Source organism: Megalops cyprinoides, chromosome 2 (genome assembly GCF_013368585.1).
Source record: "Megalops cyprinoides isolate fMegCyp1 chromosome 2, fMegCyp1.pri, whole genome shotgun sequence".
NCBI lineage: Eukaryota > Metazoa > Chordata > Actinopteri > Elopiformes > Megalopidae > Megalops > Megalops cyprinoides.
In genome coordinates, this window is record NC_050584.1 from 65,100,001 (window position 1) to 65,121,556 (window position 21,556).

General features: G+C 46.9%; 1 protein-coding gene across 1 annotated transcript in view; it reads left to right on the top strand.

Moving 5' to 3' along the window:
- LOC118772206 (serine/threonine-protein phosphatase 2A regulatory subunit B'' subunit alpha-like) overlaps positions 1-21,090 on the top strand; it is a 26,889-nt gene extending 5,799 nt beyond the window's left edge. Inside the window, exons 2-13 of the mRNA XM_036520513.1 lie at positions 11,823-12,155; positions 12,608-12,711; positions 13,296-13,398; positions 13,967-14,041; positions 14,356-14,442; positions 15,545-15,701; positions 16,795-16,843; positions 17,992-18,081; positions 18,612-18,787; positions 19,249-19,367; positions 19,956-20,062; positions 20,800-21,090. Of these exons, the coding sequence (XP_036376406.1) occupies positions 11,823-12,155; positions 12,608-12,711; positions 13,296-13,398; positions 13,967-14,041; positions 14,356-14,442; positions 15,545-15,701; positions 16,795-16,843; positions 17,992-18,081; positions 18,612-18,787; positions 19,249-19,367; positions 19,956-20,062; positions 20,800-20,905 (1,506 nt within the window). The 3' untranslated portion in view covers positions 20,906-21,090. The remainder of the gene's footprint in view (positions 1-11,822; positions 12,156-12,607; positions 12,712-13,295; positions 13,399-13,966; positions 14,042-14,355; positions 14,443-15,544; positions 15,702-16,794; positions 16,844-17,991; positions 18,082-18,611; positions 18,788-19,248; positions 19,368-19,955; positions 20,063-20,799) is intronic.
- The last annotated feature ends 466 nt before the right edge of the window (positions 21,091-21,556 follow it).

Below are 21,556 nucleotides of genomic sequence, written 5' to 3' on the forward strand. Positions count from 1 at the left end.
CTCTTATCCAGAGTGACTTACATCAGTTACAGGTTCTGGGTGTGCTGAGATACCCCCCGTCAGCAGGGTATCCCTCTTGTCGTGTCTTCGTTTTCGGGTGCACTCGCTCCTCCTCCACTTGGCGCTCGGGCTGGCCCTGGAGTTCATGTGCAGTGACCCGTGGGACCCCGTGGGGGGGGGGGGGGGGGGGGTTTAAGGGTTCAACAGCACGGCTGTGGGTCATTTGAGAGCCCCTCTCAGCACCTGACAGACCGACCCATCTGTCTCCGTGGTGCTGGAGAGTCCCAGGTCAGCCGTAGAGGTGCTACATCTGTCCTGGATCCGGAGAGTTCTCATGTGACCCCCTAAAACACCCCTTAAAACAGATGGGGCTCAAAGTCATCCCAAAAGACTCCCCATCCACCCCCCACCCCCCACACCCTCAACCAAACTTAAGGATTACTGGGACTGAGATTTAAAAGGGAACATTTCTATAAAAGCCAAACATATGAGAAGTATGTAAGTAAGTAAAAAGGCCGTTAAAGTCCTAAGTATGTAAGTAAAAGTACTGAAAGTGCTTAAATATGTAAGTAAAAAGGCTTGTAAAAAGGTTCTGCATTTGGCAGTGTTCAGGTATCGCTTCTCTGAGTGTTTCCAGATCTGTCCTCTGTCCTCTGAGACACAGACACAGGCACAGTTGGGGGGGGGGAGGGGGGTATTCACTCAAAGTATAGCTCAGATCCATTACATTATGGTACATTATTGTCATTTAGCAAATGCTCATGTCCGGAGCGACTTACATAGGTTACAGTTTTTACATCTTATCCTTTTATACAGCTGGATATTCACTGAGGCAATTGTGGGTGCCCAGGGGTACAGCAGCAGCGCCCCAGCAGGGAATCAAACCAGCAGCTTTTTGGTTATGAGCCCTAGGTTCCATCACCTCCCGTCTGTTGGAACCCTACGTCTCACCAGGGGCTTATGAGTCACTCACATGGTGTCAGGGAGATGCACCCGTCCTCCTTTTACCATTTGCTGTCCTGGTGCACCATGAGACTTGTAGTGTGGGAAAAGTCACTGCCGGTGTGCAGTTGTCCCTGAGGATTGCGTTTGCTGTGCCCCAGCGCTCCAGCATGAATGCAGAGGTTGTGACAGTGAGAGGAAACACACATCCATCATAGAGATTCTAAAAAAGAAAAAAGAAAAGAAAGAGGCTCTCTGTTTTCCTGCACCCCGGCGAAGCACAAACGATCACTCACTGAGCTTCTACTGTAAGGCATTTGCCCAGGCAGTTGGCCAGAGTCTGTACTTTGGTTCACACCCTCCTCCACAATCCGCCCACAAAAATGGCTCTCGTCTTCTTCTTCGTTTCTAACGGGCTTCTCCTTTTGTACCCGTTTCTCAATAGTAAGTCAAGCATGGCTGGACAGATGCAGCCCAGTCACGCAAGAAGGGAGCTCAAGCTAAGGAAGAAAGGGATGAGCAAAAACGATGAGATTCTCCTTGCAGATTTGCCTTTTGCCTTTGTGTGCTGAAGAAGTGTGAACAGGCACAGAAGTGCTTTTGAGTGATCTCAGTTGTGCAGGTACCAATCTCGTGTCTACAGTTGCTTTAACTCAGCCTCCACTCTTCCATGCAAAGAGCCCTGCAAACTTTTCGGCTCAAAACGCCGCACGTCTGACCCCCGTGACTCTCTTCTCCGCTCAGTGAGGGAAGGAGGAGGTTATAAGACAATCTGTCACACATGGCCTCATTTGCCTGACACAGGATGGAGATCCACCCGCGTCCAGAGGAAGAGGGGGGAAGAGGAATGGAGAGGGTAGAGAGGAGAGAAGTAGAGAGACAGAGGATAGAGAGAAAAAGGAGAAAGGAGGGTGAGAGGAGGAGGGAGAAAGAAAATACAGAGGGACACAGGCAAGAGAGTGAGAAAAAGGAGGAAGGAAAAAGGAGAGGGAGAGAGAGAAAATACAGGGGGGTACAGGAAAGGGATAGAGAAAGGAGAAAGGAGAAAGGAGCGGGGGAGAGAAAGATGGAAGGGGTTGAGAGGGGGTCTGTCTGCTTCTGGTGTCAGGGCTCGAGCTGTTTGCTCTGGGCCAACAGAGAATTACATCAGTGCCACTGCCGTCTCGCTCCGAGTGAAAGTGATGTCATGCTGAAAAGGGTGGCCAAGCAACAGGAGAGTGCCCCCACAGCACAGCGGCCTCCAGACGCATCCGTGTTTTGAGGGAAAATGATCTCCAATGCATTATTTATTATTTATTTACTATTTATTATTATTATTATTATTATTATAGGCCTGTCAGCTTAACTTGTATTGCATGCAAAATACTGGAATCCATCATTAGGGATAATTTGGAATTATTCCTGGAACGAAATGGTGTTCTAAATGATAGCCAACACGGTTCTCGCAGGGGGAGGTCGTGCTTAACAAACCTCCTGGACTTCTTTGAGGAAGCTACAGCATGTCTGGACTCAAACCAAGCTTATGATATTATCTATTTGGACTTTCAAAAGGCATTTGACAAAGTTCCACACGAGAAACTCATATTGAAAATGAAATCTGCAGGAATTACAGGAGCTATCACTGAGTGGGTTCGAAGTTTGTTGTCTAATCGAAAGCAGACTGTAACTGTGGGAGGAACTGTATCAGAGCAGGGTCCTGTACGAAGTGGAGTCCCGCAGGGATCGGTGTTGGGGCCTTTGCTATTTCTTATATACATAAATGATCTTGATGCAGAGGTTAGTAGTAAAATAGTAAAATTTGCAGATGACACAAAACTAGGGGGTCTAGCCAACAGTATAGAATCAACTAAGGTAATACAGGAAGACCTAAACAGCATCCAAAAGTGGGCAGATACCTGGCAGATTACATTCAATTTAGATAAATGTAAAGTCTTGCATGTGGGAAATAAGAACCTTAGACAAGACTACTTCATGGGTGGAAAAAACTAGAATGTGCTCAATTTGAAAAAGACTTGGGAGTAATGGTTAACCCAAGCTTAACAGGATCTAGGCAGTGTGCTGTAGCAGTAAAAAAAGGCCAACAGGATGCTGGGATATATAGCCATAAGTATTGAGTATAAATCTAAAGAGGTTATATTGAAATTATACAATGCCTTAGTCAGCACCTGGAATACTGTGTGCAGTTCTGGGCACCGCACTATGAAAAAGATATCGAAGCTCTAGAAAAGGTTCAAAGAAGGGCAACTAAATTAGTTCCTGGCATGATATATAAAAGCTACGAGGAAAGACTCAAGTTACTTAACCTATTTAGACTAAGCGAGAGGAGGCTTAGGGGTGATTTAATTGAGGTATTTAAATTTATAAAAGGAATCAATAAGGTTAACTATAACAGATTCTTTAGGGTGAGTTCAGTCTGAAGAACAAGAGGACATAAATGGAAATTAGTTAAGAGTAAGTTCCGCACTGATATAAGGAAATATTATTTTACACAAAGAGTTATCAATACTTGGAATAGGTCACCAGGTCATGTAGTTGAGGCAGAGACCCTTGCTGTGTTCAAGTCTAGACTTGATGCAGTTTTGGATACTCTTTAATTAAGAAATGGCGAGCTTAGTTGGGCCGAATGGCCTGTTCTCGTCATCATATGTTCTTATGTTCTTATGTTCTTATTTATTCACCTAGGAGGTGGCCTTCTCCAGGCACACTTGCACAGCTCAGATCTGTCTCACTGTCCATTCACACTGCTGGATATGCACTTACTAAAGCAGATAATGTAGAGCATTAAATCATATGGGCAGCAGCATGTCACCTGGGAATCACACCTGCAGGCTGTGTCAAATCCCAGACCTACAGTGCCACCTTCCCCTCCCCAATATGAAAGCAGCAGATGATAAACAATGACAGGAAAACAGCATGCAGCAACTGGTATTTAAAGGACTGGCAAAGTCTTTAAAGCAATGATACATGAGCTGTGTTAGAGCAATCCTGCTTTGGAAGCCAAAGTCCTGATGGGATTCTGCGCTGTAATGTAGTGTAGATTCTTCATTCTGTAGGGGGAGAATTAAGTTAATGTAAATGAGGTAACCGTGTCATTGGTCCTGCTTCTCCTCAGTGAGATCATCAGCGTATGGGTATGATGTCATAAAGGTTGAGATGGACTAGCTCGACATCACAGTGCTGGACACCGTAATACCAGGCAGATAAACAACTACTGCCACTGGCATGTATGTTAGTGTTGTTTTCGATATATATGAGAGACATCTTTTGACAATACCTTCAAAGTAGGAGATCATAAATTGTGTAAATTTAGCTTCTTTGATCATTTTCCAAGACAATCATTAGAATACAATAAAACATATGCTCAACAACATAGAGGATTCAAGTGTTAATGTGTTTGGCTCAATGTAACTTCATAAGGTAAGTAAGTTGGGTAGCCAGCAAGCTGCATAACTAAGCTTGCCAGCAAATGCAAATGGCAAGTGAATATCCTGATATGAAGTGATGTCCAAAAGGAACCACACATCTTTTCATTTGTTTTTCAAGCCAAGAAATTTGCTCTTGCTTGGAACAGAAAGGGTGTGATTTAACCTGTAATTTAGCACCCAAACCCGCAGAGTTAACTTTGAGTTGTTAGCTCAATGTGAAACATAGAGCTCTGCTTGGTAGAATACATAAAAATGCTCAATAATAACACACTTAACAATAACTGAAGAATAACTGAAGTGTTCTTTAAGCATTAAATGTTACATGTTTGCCACTAGTTTATTCAGCTAACTGAGCTTGTTAGCTAAATGTGAGCTTGACAGTTCTTACAGCTCAGCTATCTTTCTGAAGTCTGGTTATGCATCCTCAGATATGCTCCCGCAAGATTTTGGCATATTCCTGAGCAAAGTTACAGTGGGTGAATAGATAACATTATGAGAGTTATACAACAGGGTAGCATATATAACAAGGTGGAATTGCTCACTAACAATCTTGTGGTCAAAGTAAAATGTTTAGAACAGGACTTGATAGTAAATTGACTCAAAAAAGTTTTGTATCAATAGTACCACTTAACCGCCAAACACTATGCGATCACTAGGTGATCTCAGCATAGTGGGGCTGTGATGTCATAAAGGCAGACACTCTGTCATTGGTTGTATTTCACCTCAGTGGGACTCAGCGGTGTGGGGGGTGTCTGGCCAGTTGTCCTGAGTCCTGGGTCACACACTGATATCAGTACAAACATTCACAGATTATCTCCAACAGCAGTGTTTAACCGTCAGACCCCCAAACCTCAGGCCCAGAGTCCAGGTTTGGTTACATTAGCAGACATTCTGATCCAGAGCAGTTTACGTGTATTATAAACCCTGCTCCTCACTATTACACCCACGCATGCAGGTGTTGGGCAATGTCATTGGCTAGAGCTCAAGCAGGTCTGGATCTTTGCGCAAACTATGATGTGATTCATTGTCTGTGATAGAAAGATCTTCCCTGGTTCTAAAAAACATCAAGCGGATAGTCCCCGTGGGTCTGTTCGTACATAATGCTGTTCTGCACGGGATGGACTAAACCAGATCAGACAGAACTTCACCTCAATGGAACGGAACCTCAGCAGATCTAGTTACTCTGTATCTATCATACGGCCTCCCTGCACCCATCTGGCTGATTGTTATTACATGTGGGGCTGTATGGGAGGGTGAGGGGGAGGCGGGAGGGGGCGGACTCCCTCAGGCTGGGACTGGAGAAAGCACATTGTGTCAGACTGTGACTCAGCCCTAATAATGAGGCTCCCCGGAGGCCCGCAGCTCAGAGGTGAATCAGAGGCACACAGTCTTCATGCATTGACCTGATAATCAGCTCAGTGAGCTTCACGCTGAAGGTCCTGCCTTTGACGTTGCTGAAGCTAAAAGCACAGGCAGCCTATTATGACCTCATGTCCCCTGTCTAGGCTGGACACGGAAGGTTCCAGTGCTTTGTGCACTACGGATGTTCTATTGTATGACCACACCCCTTCCAGAATGTTCATAATGAGCCTGAAAAGCAGAACTCTCGTTGCTTCAGCAATGGTGGAGGCAGAGTTTTCGATGTGACGCATGCTGGAAAGGTTTTTTTGCCCTTTCTTTCTCTGTAGGAAGTGGAGGTCGTCTTTCCATTGAAGATCAGTCGGTGTTGTGAAATTTATAATGTCCAGAGATAGTGTAAATGAAGTTAATGTATATGTGAGTAACCAAATAGCTGGTATCCACCCTAGTCATTAATGACAACCCACTTTGAAAACTGACCAGTCAACCCTAAGAGTGTTGAGGAGGTAAAATACTGCCAACTAGTGTCTGCAAAGTTAACGCCGACTTTCAAAGCCCTGAAAAATGTTGTAAAGTTTATGTTCGATGGCTCTGAATTGTATTATTCGTGTCCCCTCTGCCTTTGGGTGTTATGTGCTGTTCCTGGAGAGGCTGGGAACCTCTGTCCAATTTAAACAGCGCAGAGGGAGAAAATTCCCTCCCAAAGGAGCTGTCAGAGTACATCAAAGAGCGCATCACGCAAGAGGAAATTAGAGCTGATTGCAAAATGTAGAAATGTGGTGAAACAAAGAGAGGATGAAAACAGCAACAGGTTCCAAGTACTCCCACTCTACTCCCCCAGTACTCCCACTCTATGTCCCCGGTGCTCCCACTGTACGGTGCACCTTTCTCCCTTCCTACACTCCCGGTTCTCCCATTATATCCCGCATTATAATGTAAGACGCATGTAAGTGCTGACTGGTACATAAATGGGGACACACCATGTGTCTCCAGTTTTGAAGTTCCCCTCGAAAGACTTCACCGTGCCAACCAAGAAACGTCTCCGGGCGCAAGAATGAACGCACCCTTAAAGAGCTTTACTCCCATCTAGTGGTGGACAATGTTAATACAAGATACAGAACTTTATCTCTCCTGAAACTGACTTCCGATGTTGTTCACGATGTTACCTACAGTGAGAACTGACCCAGCTTCGCTCAAAAGAGATGTTTGAGGGTCACTTGTGAGAGAAATTGGCTTATATCTATGTATCTCAGGGTTGTTGTGGGTTGAAGACGCCTCAGTTAAATCCCATCATGCCATTGTATACTATTCAATGCAAAACTTGTTCGGTGGTGCTGACCGCGGGATAGATTGATAGATTGACATTATACCTAAGAATGAACCCGAAATATCCCTGGAATGGCTGTGAGTGGCCAACACAGCAGGCGATCCGGTTGAAAAGTGCTGATCTCGAATCAGAAGGGAGATGCATGCTGGTATGAAAGACGACATGACTGAGGACTGTAACCCTGTTCGTGTGAGGGAATGATAAAGCTGTTTTAAACGACGCGTCGGCCTCTGCGACAGGCTGCCGTCGGTACGAAGCGGCGATTCTGAGGTGAGCAGCAGGACTCTGGAGTCTGACCACGTCATTCTTTGCCCTTCGCGACGTCCCACCGGTCCTATTTTACAGATTCTGTCACTTAAAAATGCGCACTGAGCGGTTCCCCTATTCCCTGTGCAAATAATCTTCCGATGCTCTTGAAGTTGGACCCATTTCTCTTCTCCAATGCTGACCGGCCCGGTCTCGCAGGATTTGACCGGTTCGAAAGTGGTTTTTGAAACCGCTGAGCGTTAATGGCATTGTCTTCAGAAAACACGCACATGTACTGCAAACTAAAACAAGGAAACGAATCCCAACAGCTGGTAACAAAGGAGACAGAAACAAATGAAATCATTCTCAGGAAACAGTAATTAGTAATTAGGAAACACTCAAGACATTTGAATTTAGTTTCACGTTATAATAAGTGATGAAATCATTCTAAAGGCGGGACATGACCTTGAAAAGATAAGAAATAGAATGGTAACATCATAACAAATGCAAGATAAAAATTCAAGAAAAAAATGTTTGAAAAAATATAGTTTTTATTTTATTTAAACGTTTTAACTGTCAGTGTCACACATTTATGTAAAGGAGCTGTAGGCCCCTGAAGCCTGCTGTGTATGCAGTCTTGTGACTTTTGGCTCCTCCGAACAATTTACTTGGGCACAAGGTGTCACTAGATGGCGGTATATTTCTCCTTTCAGAGGACAGCACATTTATTGTTTATTTGTAAAGGAAGTTTAACTGCATATATTATGAGAAAAATCAGTTAATTCTTAATGTTGGCATGTGAAATTATCACATACATCTGTATTTTTATCAAGTAAGAGCTTATTATTTAAAAAAAAATCCCTGAGAGAAGGAGCTAGAGAAAATGAGAGTGAGAGACGTGTAAATGTGGCCAGGACCACATTACCCAGAAGTCCGTGGTGCAGGATCAGTGTAGTGGTGGATCATTGGGCTGTGCTTTGGTTCTGAAATCCTCTAAGCCTGTTTTTATGATCTACACCTGCAGTAGTAAATACAGGAGTGAAACAGGGCTTGGCACTGCATGTGTAACTTTAGCTGGGGGCACAGCATGCTTCTATGCATTACGCACATGTACACACTTGCGCTCACATACTCGCGTGCACACAACATATACAGACACATATATAAACACAATCACATATACAAACATACCCAGACCTACACACACATAAATATCCACACCTACAGATGTACGCATATGCCCACACCTACACACACAGCCATATCCATGCGCATGCACACACACTCACACACAGACACACACACACGCACAGTGAGCAGGTGGGGGTCATGTTTCGATATTCCCTGCTCCAGGCAGGGGGCGTAGGGCTGAGGTAGTAGATGGTTTGCATTTCTGGGACCCTGAGTGGGAGGGGGGTGGGTTGTGGACAGGGTGTGGGGTGTGTGTGGGGGTACGGGGCGGGACGCAGACAGTGGAGGGGCAGTGCGCAAACACTCCACTGTCAGAAGCTGCAGAGAGGAAAACAGCAGCAAATCCTTTTCACCCGAAGCCTCACACTGCCCTGGGGCCAGAGGGAACGCGCGATTGGACGGAGTTACCCGAGGGGTTGCCAGGGTGACCCGCAGACAGGCCACCCGTGTGGCGGATCAGGAGGAGGGTGAAGAAGAGGCTGTCCGTTTCCTCGAACCCGTGTCCCCCTGATGCTATGATGAAGGAGCCCTCTCTGAGGAGGGCCCCAGACGGCCAGGCGGAGCTGGGCGGGGGGCTGGATTACGTTCTCTCTCCGCACTTCGAGAAGAGGCCCACCTTCACCCAGGGAGTGCAGGTTAGGGGCGGAGACTCGGTGGTGTTTGGGGGCGGAGACGGGGGGGGGGGGGCAGGGGGGGCTGGGGGAGGAAACTATGGGCGGAGATTGGGGAGGGGGGGAGATTGCCGCAGGAGTGGGCAGAAATTTTGGGGGTGGGGCAGGTGGTCTGTGTGTTAGGCCCTGCCCCACCCCCTGTTCAGCAGTTCTCTAAGAGGCTACAGAGGCCAAGTTTATCCTCCCAGACTGAGAGCAGCAGAGTGATATTAATAGCACAGAGGATCAGGGCTGGAGCTCTGATATAGCCATCATATCTAATGCAAACACGTCTTATATCCAATAATCACAGTTACTGTATCATATTCAACACACATGACAATTACTATATTCAATAAACACTACTATTATATCCAATACACATTCAGCACTGTATGATTTTCAACACACATGTGAATTATATCATATTCAATACAAGCAATTATCATATCAAATACATACAACTATTATATTCAATACACACAACTACTGTACCATACTCAACACACACAGGTATACCGAATACACACTCCTATTGTATCATATTTAATACACACAGCCATTCAACGCACACACACATACACACACACACACACACACACACACACACACACACACAACTGTTATAGTTAATACACACAGCTGCCATATTGAGGACACACAACTACTGTGCCATGTCCAGAACATATAACTATAGCAGTTATTTTCTTCTAATTGCCCTGGAAAAAGAGGCCAGAGATTCCCAGGGCTCCTCTTTTTCCAGGGCTGAGGGAAGCAGCACCATGCGGTGTTCAGCCAGAGGGTCTGGCGCTTGTGTTGGGTTCTGCCTTTGGTAGCATGTTGCTGCTTCTGCTCTGAGAGCGAAATAACATACAAGCAGAAGGAAATTTCCCCCTGCGCTTATAGAAAGAGAGCTGGACTCCATGAAAGTGGGGAATGCAGTCTCTTGAACCCAAGAGTTATGCATATAAATTATTTGTGCCTGAATCAGCCATAGAACCACCTTGTCTATTGACAGGCCCTCCTGGCGGATACATGCAATGATATTTTGACACAGTTGGCTTATGATCTGAAGGTTGCTGGTTCAAATCCCGGGTGGGGCCAGTGCTGCTGTGCCCTTGAGCGGGACTTGCTTCGGCAGGTATCCAACTGTATGAGCAGACGTGGGTAAGAAGTGGGTGAGTAATCTTGGATTAGAGATGCTTTTATGAAAATGAGCATTAAAAATGAATCAGGAATAATTAGAGACAGCCTGCCAGAGGTTGTGTCAGGAGAAGTGCAGTTTCAGAGATCTGACAAGGCCGTCCCCGTTAATCCTCCACGCTGGGGCTCCTGTTTCGTCATCCCTGGAAAGCTGAGGCAGCTCGGACAGGCGATAATCTCGCCTCCCACACAGGCCCCCCCGCAACATGACACCCCGAACCCTGTCGGCTGACAAGCCCCTAAATTCACACCTGCTCGCTCCTCCTCAGCCTGGGCAGACCCCCCCGGCCTCTGCTGTCACGCCGACCTGTGGAGCTCAACTGCAGCCTGCTCCTCTTTCTGTTGTGCTGTAACCATCCATAGCTAGTTTTCAGAAATTAGAGTTTAGAACAGCTAGCTTTCAGAAATTAGAGCTTAGAACAACTAGTTTTCAGAAATTAGATCTTAGAACAGCTGGTTTTCAAAAATTAGATCTTAGAACAGCTGGGTTTCAGAAATTAGATCTTAGAACAGCTAGTTTTCAGAAATTAGATCTTAGAACAGCTAGCTTTCAGAAATTAGATCTTAGAACAGCTAGCTTTCAGAAATTAGATCTTAGAACAGCTAGCTTTCAGAAATTAGAGCTTGGAATAACTAGCCTTCAGAAATTAGATCTTAGAACAGCTAGCTTTCAGAAATTAGATCTTAGAACAGTTATCTCTCAGAAACCAGAGTCAGGAACAGACAGCTCTCAGAAAACAGCTGGGAACAACAGTCCCTAAATTAAAACAACTAGCGTTCAGAGACCAGAGACGGGAAGGGTTAGCCTTCAACTGGAGCCAAGAACAGATTTTAGCAGATTTTAGTAGCAGTGTTCAGTGTTAGTGTTTTTAATAACAGATGTTAAATGATTCATTTACAGGCTCATTGACTGGCTCATTGATGTACAGGCATACACCCCTGCATAGGCAGATTGGCAGATCAAGCATGCTCTTAATCCTATCAGGACAATAGCTTCATGATGTTGTCCTCTCCTGCATCTAGCTTTTTCCCCTTGCATAAATTATCATTTTTAATCAGTTAATAAGCATTGCTAACAAGCAGGAGGCAGCGCTGGGAACTGCTAACAATGTGTTATGTTGACTTCATTGGCTAAATTCTGCTTTAGTCTCTCTGTTCCTTTAAATCGGGATGATTTCATCTGAATCACTGGTGTTGGCTGAAGTCTTTTTGAAATAGATAGGGCCTAGTTTACACCCCTCTGGGTTTCCTGAACATTGTGGCATCTCTGTGTGTTTGCCTGAGCTGCTGGGCCACACTGATGGTGTTATCATGATGCCAAGGGACAATGGAAAGCTGGCAGGATCATGGGGAAGACACAACATTCTTACCACATTTCTGTATTGTAGCAATGTTGGAGCAATATTGTGGAAATGTTATGTGTTATCCGGCTCTGAGAAATTAGACTTTTCCCCCTCAACCTCACTCTCTCCCCCACAGATCCAAAACAAGCCAGAGAGGGAATCTGGAACCCCCCTTCCAGCGCCTGATCCAGCCCCCACGCCGGAATCCCCAAACCTCACACCTACCTGTCCTACACCTGCGCCTGGCTCCCTCACCCCAGAGAGGACCCTCACACCTCCCCCCCCTCTGGCAGAGAGAGAGGCAGCCCCCACCCCGGTCTTCCTAAACATTCCACGCTTCTACGTCCCCGATGGCCTTCTGCCGAACGACAGCGCCAACCTGGACCAGACCATCGCCAGCATCGAGGCGGCGTTCGCTGAGTTCGAGGAGGAGAAGGCTGACGTTCACCACATGGGGAAGATCGCAAAGGTACGCTCGGGAATACCTTGTCATCGAGAAATTCTGGAACACTCCTGGTTCTAGTTTCCATGAAACGAGGTTTACATTGCATGTTAGGGAACTCGAGCAAGTCAGGGAGACTAAGCAAAAGATAACAGAATCGCCTGCGAAACAGACAGTATCACATTAAAAAGATTGATCACATAGACTAGGGTGGACAGTTCTGTTCATGCGTGTCCCTGGTGCAACAGGTTTCTGTTCCTGGTGGAAGCATTAAGCTCTCGGTTCAGTTAGAAACAGCAATACTGTCTCTGATGAGCCACTCCTCTGAGCTTTGGGGTACCCACTGACTGAGGAGGGCCAGACAACCTGACGGAAGGCAGCCTCCCGTGTAGGTCTGGGCTTCCTCCGGCCTTCCTGCCCATGGGCACTCTGACCCCAGCACATGAAGGTGGGCGTGACCCTGTCCCTCTCATCCCCAGGTGTGTGGCTGTCCTCTGTACTGGAAGGCTGCCCTGTTCCACGCAGCCGGAGGGGAGGAGACAGGATCCGTCTCTGTCCGGGAGTTCATCGCTACGTGGAGGAAGTAAGGACCCATTTCACAGTCTCTGCTGACCTTCCCCTCCCAGTCTCAGAGGGCACCTAACACCCACCACAGCCCCTCCCACCCAACAAGGCCCCTCCCACCTAGCACAGCCTGACTTGTTACAGCATTAACTGCGTCTACCGGCTTCGTAAACACCCTTACCCAGGGCCACTCCCAGAGATTAAGTTTCTGTTCTAGCTATTTGTCCAGCGGGATATTTGCCAAAACAATACAGCCTAACATTTGCTTGAGGGTGTCTGGGTGTTACAACAGTGCCCCCTGCAGGATGAGAGCACACTTACAAGCCCAGTTCCCTAACGGCTGTGACACGTTGCTGAAAAAGGCAAAGAGAGGGGTGTACAGTAACTGACAAACAGTGCGCTGGACGAAAAATTACACCGGACCTGTGATTCATGTCACATAGACAGTGTGAGGTTTCCCCTTCAAATTTTACAGCTCCAGGTTTTCAGGTGTAACCTGTAGGTGAATAAACCTTGCAGAATAGCGAGGATCATCTCCTCTGTAGCTGTTTTACATTGACAGCATAGGTATCTCTGTTTCCTCCTTCTTGTCCTTTACTGAAGGTTGCTGCACAACTGCTATGACGACGCTACTAAGTTTGTCTACCTGTTGGCCAAACCGGGCTGCAAATACCTGGAGCAGGAGGACTTTATACCACTGTTACAGGTAAAGCTATAACACACACACACACTCCCATACAAATACATACACACACACACACTGCCATACATATACATACACACACACATACACACACTCCCATACATATACATACACACACACATACACACACACACTCACATACATATACAAACATACAGTATACCTACACACACACACGCACACACACACTCCCATACATATACATACAAACACACATACAAACATACAGTATACGTACGCACACACACACTCCCATACATATACATACACACACACATACAAACATACAGTATACGTACACACACACACGCACACACACTCTCCCATACAAATACATACACACACACATGCAAATATACAGTATACGTACACACACACACACACACACACGCACACACACACTCCCATACAAATACATACACACACACATACAAACATACAGTATACGTACACACCCACTCACACTCACATATATAAAGACGTATAAAGGCAAAAGGTTTAAATTGAGTTATAGCAGTGGGATGAAAAATGCACAATGAAATTTCACACAAAGTGCTGTATGTCATTTCAGGACATAGTGGACACGCATCCAGGGCTGTCATTTCTGAAGGATGCTCCTGAGTTCCACTCACGCTACATTACCACGGTAAGAGCAGCTGTGGCAGAGACAGAGCTGAGTATCTGTTCAGTAAATAGAGTATCTGTGCTTGTGTGAAGTCCTCACTGTGTTGTGATTCTGTCAGGTTATTCAGAGGATTATCTGTTCGGTAAATAGAGTATCTGTGCTTGTGTGAAGTCCTCACTGTGTGTGATTCTGTCAGGTTATTCAGAGAATTATCTGTTCAGTAAATAGAGTATCTGTGCTTGTGTGAAGTCCTCACTGTGTTGTGATTCTGTCAGGTTATTCAGAGGATTATCTGTGCTTGTGTGAAGTCCTCACTGTGTTGTGACTTTTGTCAGGTGATTCAGAGGATTTTCTACACAGTCAATCGCTCCTGGACGGGGAGGATAACCATGACGGAATTACGAAGGAGCAACTTCCTGCAAGTAGGCCCGCTCACTTCCTGTTTTACCTGTTTTCTCACTTCCCTCACTCTGCTGTACAAATAGTCTAATATTCCCTCCTCCTTACTTAGCTTCACACTCTTTCTATGTTACATCACATTATTGGAATTTAGCAGACGCTCCAGAGCGACTTACATAGTTATTTCACATGTTATCCACTTATATAGCTGGATATTTACTGAGGCAATTTTGGGTTAAGTACCTTGCCCAAGAGTACAACAGCAGCGTGACCGAGGGGAATCGAACCAGCAACCTTTTGGTTACAAACCCTGCTCCTTACCACTACGTCACACTGCTGTCAGCCTTATTTTACTCAGCTCTACCCATTATTCAGCAGGTCCTCCTCCCGTTGTGGTTATTTGGTTGTTTGGTGTTCCTCTGTCTCTGTGAGGTGGTGCGAGTCACAGCTCTCCTCTGTCTCTGTGAGGTGGTGCGAGTCACAGCTCTCCCCTGTCTCTGCGAGGTGGTGCGAGTCACAGCTCTCCCCTGTCTCTGTGAGGTGGTGCGAGTCACAGCTCTCCCCTGTCTCTGTGAGGTGGTGCGAGTCACAGCTCTCCTCTGTCTCTGCGAGGTGGTGCGAGTCACAGCTCACAGCTCTCCTCTGTCTTTGCGAGGTGGTGCGAGTCACAGCTCACAGCTCTCCCCTGTCTCTGCGAGGTGGTGCGAGTCACAGCTCACAGCTCTCCCCTGTCTCTGTGAGGTGGTGCAAGTCACAGCTCACAGCTCTCCCCTGTCTCTGCGAGGTGGTGCGAGTCACAGCTCACAGCTCTCCCCTGTGTCTGTGAGGTGGTGCGAGTCACAGCTCACAGCTCTCCCCTGTGTCTGTGAGGTGGTGCGAGTCACAGCTCTCCTCTGTCTTTGCGAGGTGGTGCGAGTCACAGTTCACAGCTCTCCCCTGTCTCTGCGAGGTGGTGCGAGTCACAGCTCACAGCTCTCCCCTGTCTCTGCGAGGTGGTGCGAGTCACAGCTCACAGCTCTCCTCTGTCTCTGCGAGGTGGTGCGAGTCACAGCTCACAGCTCTCCTCTGTCTCTGCGAGGTGGTGCGAGTCACAGCTCACAGCTCTCCCCTGTCTCTGTGTCTCAGACCCTTTCTCTGCTCGAAGAGGAGGACGACATCAACCAGGTGACCGACTACTTCTCCTATGAGCACTTCTACGTCATTTATTGTAAGTTCTGGGAGCTGGACACCAACCACGACCTCTTCATCGACCAGAAGGACCTGGCCAGGTACAAGGACCATGGTGAGTGGAGAGTTTCATCTTTCCTGGTCTACATACAGAGCCAGCATAAGAGCTACACGAAGTGATTCATAAGAGTTTATGAGTATACTTGCTGAAGTTCTGTGGAGCAAAGGGAATTCTCAGCCTAACCCCACTGCTACCTGTCAGCTGTCTTATGCAGGTAGTGTGAACATTCATGCACAGCAATGAAAGAGGCTTTATTAATATTCATTATGTGTTAGCGCTGGTGATCGGGACACAAACGCGGACCACAGGATGTTCCAGTTCCAGGTGCTTTATTGAAAGGGACAGGCAGTTCGTAAATCCAGAGACAGGCAGGGTTCGAAACACAGAGAAGCAGTCCGGGGGCAAATCCAAAATCGGGAGTCAGGGAGAACAGGGTCAGGAACCAGGCAGGTGAGTGGTAGCGATCAGATCCAAACGGCAGGCAGAAATCGAGGTCGGGAAACAGGCAGGATCGGCAATGTAGCAAATACTCAGGAGAAACAAAACGCGGGGACGAGACAGGTGAGAAACACACTGAAACGAACTAGCAACAAGACAGAGACACGCAGGAAAGATATAGGGCTGGGGTGACGAGGAGATGGGATGCAGGTGGGCAGGCATGCAGGTGCAGGCAATGAGGAAATCAGGTAGGCGGGGACCAGGCGGGGAGCGGGGCGGGGCTGGAACACAAGGAAAACAAAAGCCCAAGGACAGGGAAAAACAAAAACACCGCGGCTTAAGGGGGCGGAGCCCTGACATTATGAACATGTTTTAAAAGGAATAACCCCTTATTGACTGTTTTTGACTTCAGTTTTTTTAGCTGTTGACTTCTGTGACTACTTTCATTTCATTATCAGTTGATGATGTTTAAGGTTGATCAAATTTGTGTAGCTTATAATTTTTTTATTCAGCAGAATCTTGTTCATTACATCTGATTCTTGCTGCTCATCAAATTCCTGCAGGAAAAATACCTGCCTGCTGATTAACTGATTGGTTGAGTGATTGATTGATTGATTGGTTGATTATGGAATGAAAGAATGGATTGAAAAGATTATGGAATGATAAGGTCTGATGTACCTTTCTCCCTCTTGGTCTGTATTTCTGCCAGCCTCGTCAGACAGGATAATTGAGCGTCTATTTTCTGGAGCTGTTATGAGGTAAGCGCCCACCCTGAAAACAGAATCAAAGGGAAAGAGAGAGAAAAATGCCTCACCAGCCTGAAATGAAACAAGATGCACACACAGAGTGTATATGCAGACATTGAATTTCATATAAAAAGCAAAGACAGCATGGATCGAAAATTAATACTTAGTATTAGCGATAAGTTCCCCACCCCTCACCCAACATTTTGAGCTCACAGGCAGCCATTTTGATGCCAACAGGGAACTTTGGGGGTTAAACCTTTCAGTCTAATTGTTACAGTGCTTTGTCTTTAAATCTGAGTGACAGATTTTTCATGTCTTGTCTGCTCTTTTCCATCAGCTCTACATTGGCAATTTCTCATAAGATGTACTGTTCGCTTAAAGTGTGTGACAGCTGCACAGTAAAGGGTTGGATTAAAAGCCCCCTTCACCCTTTATTCGGGCGATGCACAGAGGCCGACACGGTGATTCAAGGGCTGAACACGGTGGTCTTTGCCATGACGAATTGGCAGCACAAACACACTTGTAGGTTTGACACCCCTGAAGCCAGTCACCAATCAGACAATTTAATTAGTGACAAAAGAGGTATGATAATGATTAATTTGGTACAGACAACCCAAACTTGTTAAGTGTAAAGCAAGTGCAGTTGTGTATACAATTATGCTGTAGGTATGCGCAATACATACACACAAAACACATATATGTTATGTGCTGGCCGTAGAATTACAAGGAAATATATGAGCATCAAACATATATAAGCAACAGTAAATATCTATCATGTTGTGAAATTCCTTGACGTTTCGCATGCCTGTCACTGACCTTCATCGGTTTTCATTAACCTGCAGGTCTAAGGCTGGGTTATAGTGCAGTCACACAGGACACAGTTCTCTGCTTCTGTACGTCTCCACCCGTCTCTCTCCCTTGATCCCTCTCTCCTCTCCTCTCCTCTCCTCTCTTCTCCTCTCCTCTCCCTGCCTCTCTGTCTCTGTGTTTCCCTCTCCCTCTCTCCTTCTCTTTGTCTCGCTTTCCCTCTCTTTCCCCCTCTCTCTCCTTCCCTCTGTCTCTCCCCCTTCCGCTCCTGGTCTCTCTCCATCCCTCCTCCTTTCCCCTCTTCCCTCTCTCGCTCTCCATCCCTAACCCCCTCTCTCTGGTCCGTCTCATAGGGGAGGCTCCCTGCAGAAAGAAGGAAAGATGAGCTATGCTGACTTTGTATGGTACCTCATCTCAGAGGAGGACAAGAAGAACCTTACCAGGTAACAGAGGCTTTTCATTGTTGTTTAAAATCACTCCCAAAATGTCAGAAGCTTTTACTGGGCGAGTCCTCCTCCGCACATCCTTCAGGAAAGTGCAGGCTGCCAGGTCAGGCCCCTGTGAGTTAGGGGTCTCTTTGCTCTTTGGCTTGTTATGCTCATCTCTCTGGCCTGTGAAAGAGCTGTGAGTCTTGCAGCCTGATGCTTTGACCTTTAGTGCTGTCATTCAGTGTGGAGGAGAGGAAAGGGGTGGTGTGGTGTGAGTGAGTGACAGTGTGTGTGTGTGTGTCTGTCTTTTTGTGGGTGTGTGTGTGTATTTGTGTATGTGTGCGTATGTATATGTGGGTGCCTCTCTGATTGGCTCTCTCTCTCAGTATAGAGTACTGGTTTCTGTGTGTGTGTGTCTGTGATTGGCTCTCTCTCTCAGTATAGAGTGCTGGTTTCTGTGTGTGTGTGTCTGTGATTGGCTCTCTCTCTCAGTATAGAGTGCTGGTTTCTGTGTGTGTGTGTCTGTGATTGGCTCTCTCTCTTAGTATAGAGTACTGGTTCCGCTGCATGGATCTGGACGGGGACGGCGTCCTCTCCATGTACGAGCTGCAGTACTTCTATAAGGAGCAGTGTGAGCGCATGGAGGCCATGGGCATCGAGCCGCTGCCCTTTATTGACCTGCTGTGCCAGATGCTGGACCTGGTCAAGCCGGAGCGTCAGGGTGAGGAGAACCGCAGTGTGAACGCTAACCCTAACCCGAAACCTTTACCGTAAACCCTAACCCTAACTCTAATCCTAACCCTAACCCCTAACATCAACCCTAACCCTTACCATAAACCCTAACCCCCCCTAACCTCTAACCACTAACCCTAACCCCTCTCACTAGGCAGCAATCAATTCAGCCTCACCACCATGACCACTGTCGGTGTGGGGGCCAATTCGGTCCACATATGGCGACTGCTCTATGCATGCCGATCAATTCAGTTTTAACACAGTGATAGCCCCCCCTCTCCGTGTAGTACTTTTACCCTTGTAACTCAGAATTCACTGGAGCCAGTTAGCCCTCAGCACGACCCATTTGGGTGCCTCTGGAGATATAAATATCGGTATCTCCCAGTAGGGTGGCACTGCCGGCCCAGCTCTCTGTCCGCTGCGTTGACAGTGGCTCCTTTGTCCCCGCAGGTAAGATCACCCTGGGAGACCTGAAGAGGTGCCGCATGGCACACGTGTTCTACGACACCTTCTTTAACCTGGAGAAGTACCTGGACCACGAGCAGAGAGACCCCTTTACAGTGCAGAAGGTGAGAGCGGTGAGGCCCCTGCTGTCCTTCACTGTTCCTGAAGGGGGCGCCAGAGTCTGCACAGGAAAAGTATTAACTGTAACTGGTCAGAAATTCAGTCTGTCCTTCTCTCTGTGTAGAAAAATTACCCAATCTATATGTAAATATATGCAGTGCCTTGCAAAAGTATTCAGACACTTAATCAATTGAATATTTATAAGTGGAATACAGCACATTTCATGTTTTTTAATTTTTCTTAAAAATATTTTCTTACATAAAACCAACGTTAATTTTGAGTTTCAGTGTTTTTAAGTAAAATATCACACAAAATGACATTAAATTTCAAATTTCTGGGATCAATTGTAATTCTGTGAAATGTGAAAATTGGTCAAGGGTCTGAATACCTTTGCAAGGCACTGTATATATAATACATATATATGTGTGTGTGTGTGTGTGTGTGTGTGCGTGTGCGTGTGCGTGTGTGTGTGTTTGTGTATATGTGTACGTGTGTGTGTATGTGTGTGCGTGCGCGTGCGTGTGTGTGTGCGCGCTGTGTGTGTGTGTGTGTGTGTGTGTGTGTGCACGTGTGTGTGTGTGTGTGTCTTACAGGATGTAGACAGTGATGCCCCAGAGCCCTCTGACTGGGAGAAGTATGCTGCTGAAGAGTACGAGAACCTGGTTGCCGAGGAGACGGCAAGCGAGGCGGCACAGGAGGGGTGAGGGCCGGGTGGGGGCCGGTTGGGGAGGGATGAGGGCTGGGTGAGGAGGGGTGAGGGCCTGGTGAGGGCCGGCTGAGGGTTGGGTGGGGAGGGGTGAGGGCCGGGTGAGGGCCGGGTGGGGAGGGATGAGGGCCGGGTGACCTCCACTGTCTGAGCCGAACCCAGTACTCTTCTCTGTCAGAAACCCCTGCAATTTACCTCACAAAACTCATTCAAAATACACTTATAACTGACTGCCACAGCCAGCACATGCTACGATTGGCTCACGTCAGCCAGTCATTACAGTACTGGCATTTAGCAGATGCTCTTATCTAGTGCAACTTACATCAGTTACAGTTTTATTTTTTACAGTGTTATACATTTACAGCTTGATATTTTACTGAGGCAACTGTGGGTTATGTACCTTGCCCAAGGGTACAGCTGCAGTGCCCGAGCAGGGAACTGAACCGGCAAAATTTCGGTTACGAGTCCTGCTCCTTAATAACTATGCTACATAGCCACCCCAGTCAGTGGTTGCACATGATAGCTTCACCCATTCTGGGGTTCCCATCAGCACTGACCACCACCCCACCCTTCTCTGCACTGTAGCACATACGTCATGGCGTAATCTCTGTATCTTTAGGGACAGTTATGAGAGGGAACTGAGACCAGTGCAGCAGTACTGTGTCCTTAGCCTAATGTGTATGACACTCGTGGACTCTGGGTAGTTATCTTTTATAATGTGTCGTTTGCAGATCCTTTGAGGATGATTGTGAGGCTGGAGACTCGGCCGTCCACACGGAAACGGAACATAAGACAGAAAAGACAGACCAGGTTGTCATCACCAACCTGTCTGTGTGAACTGCGAGCTCCGCCCACTCCGTCCCGTTGGCTCTGTGTGGACCGCAAGCTCCGCCCCACTCCACCCCTGCTGTGTCTGTGTGGATCGCAAGCTCCGCCCCCACACTGGAAATTATTCTTTTGCCCACTGTTATGCACCAGAAGACTGCCTGAGCTCAGCAGAACTGCCTCCAAATGACGCTCAGCTCCACCCTGATCAAAAGACGGAGAGAGATCAGAAACATCTAAATCTCACCGGTTCAGAGTTTCCAGTCGTTCAAGGTCTTCTTTTTATTTATTTATTTTTTTTGTTTTGTTTTAATTTGGTTTTCGTGACAAGCTTCTGGTGGAATTCTTCAACGTGAGTCGTCTTCAGATGCCTCATTTCTGTTGGCTGTTTTTGCATCTGTACTTTGTGGCAGAATTAGAATGCGGTGATGTCATGACTTTCCGACTGCGAGACAAGTTGGAAAGCATTGGTGAGGCTTCTGGGAGCCAGTCCTCTGCAGTAATGTGAGAAAAACAGGAAATCTTCCATTTTTCAACCCTGCAAACAAAGTGAACTGAGGTTTGTGAGGTATGTGAATAGTGCTCTTTTGCGCCACCCTGTGATCCAATGTGGTAGTACACACAGACTCAGGGGAAGGCTGGACAGAGTGCAGTTGTATTTAG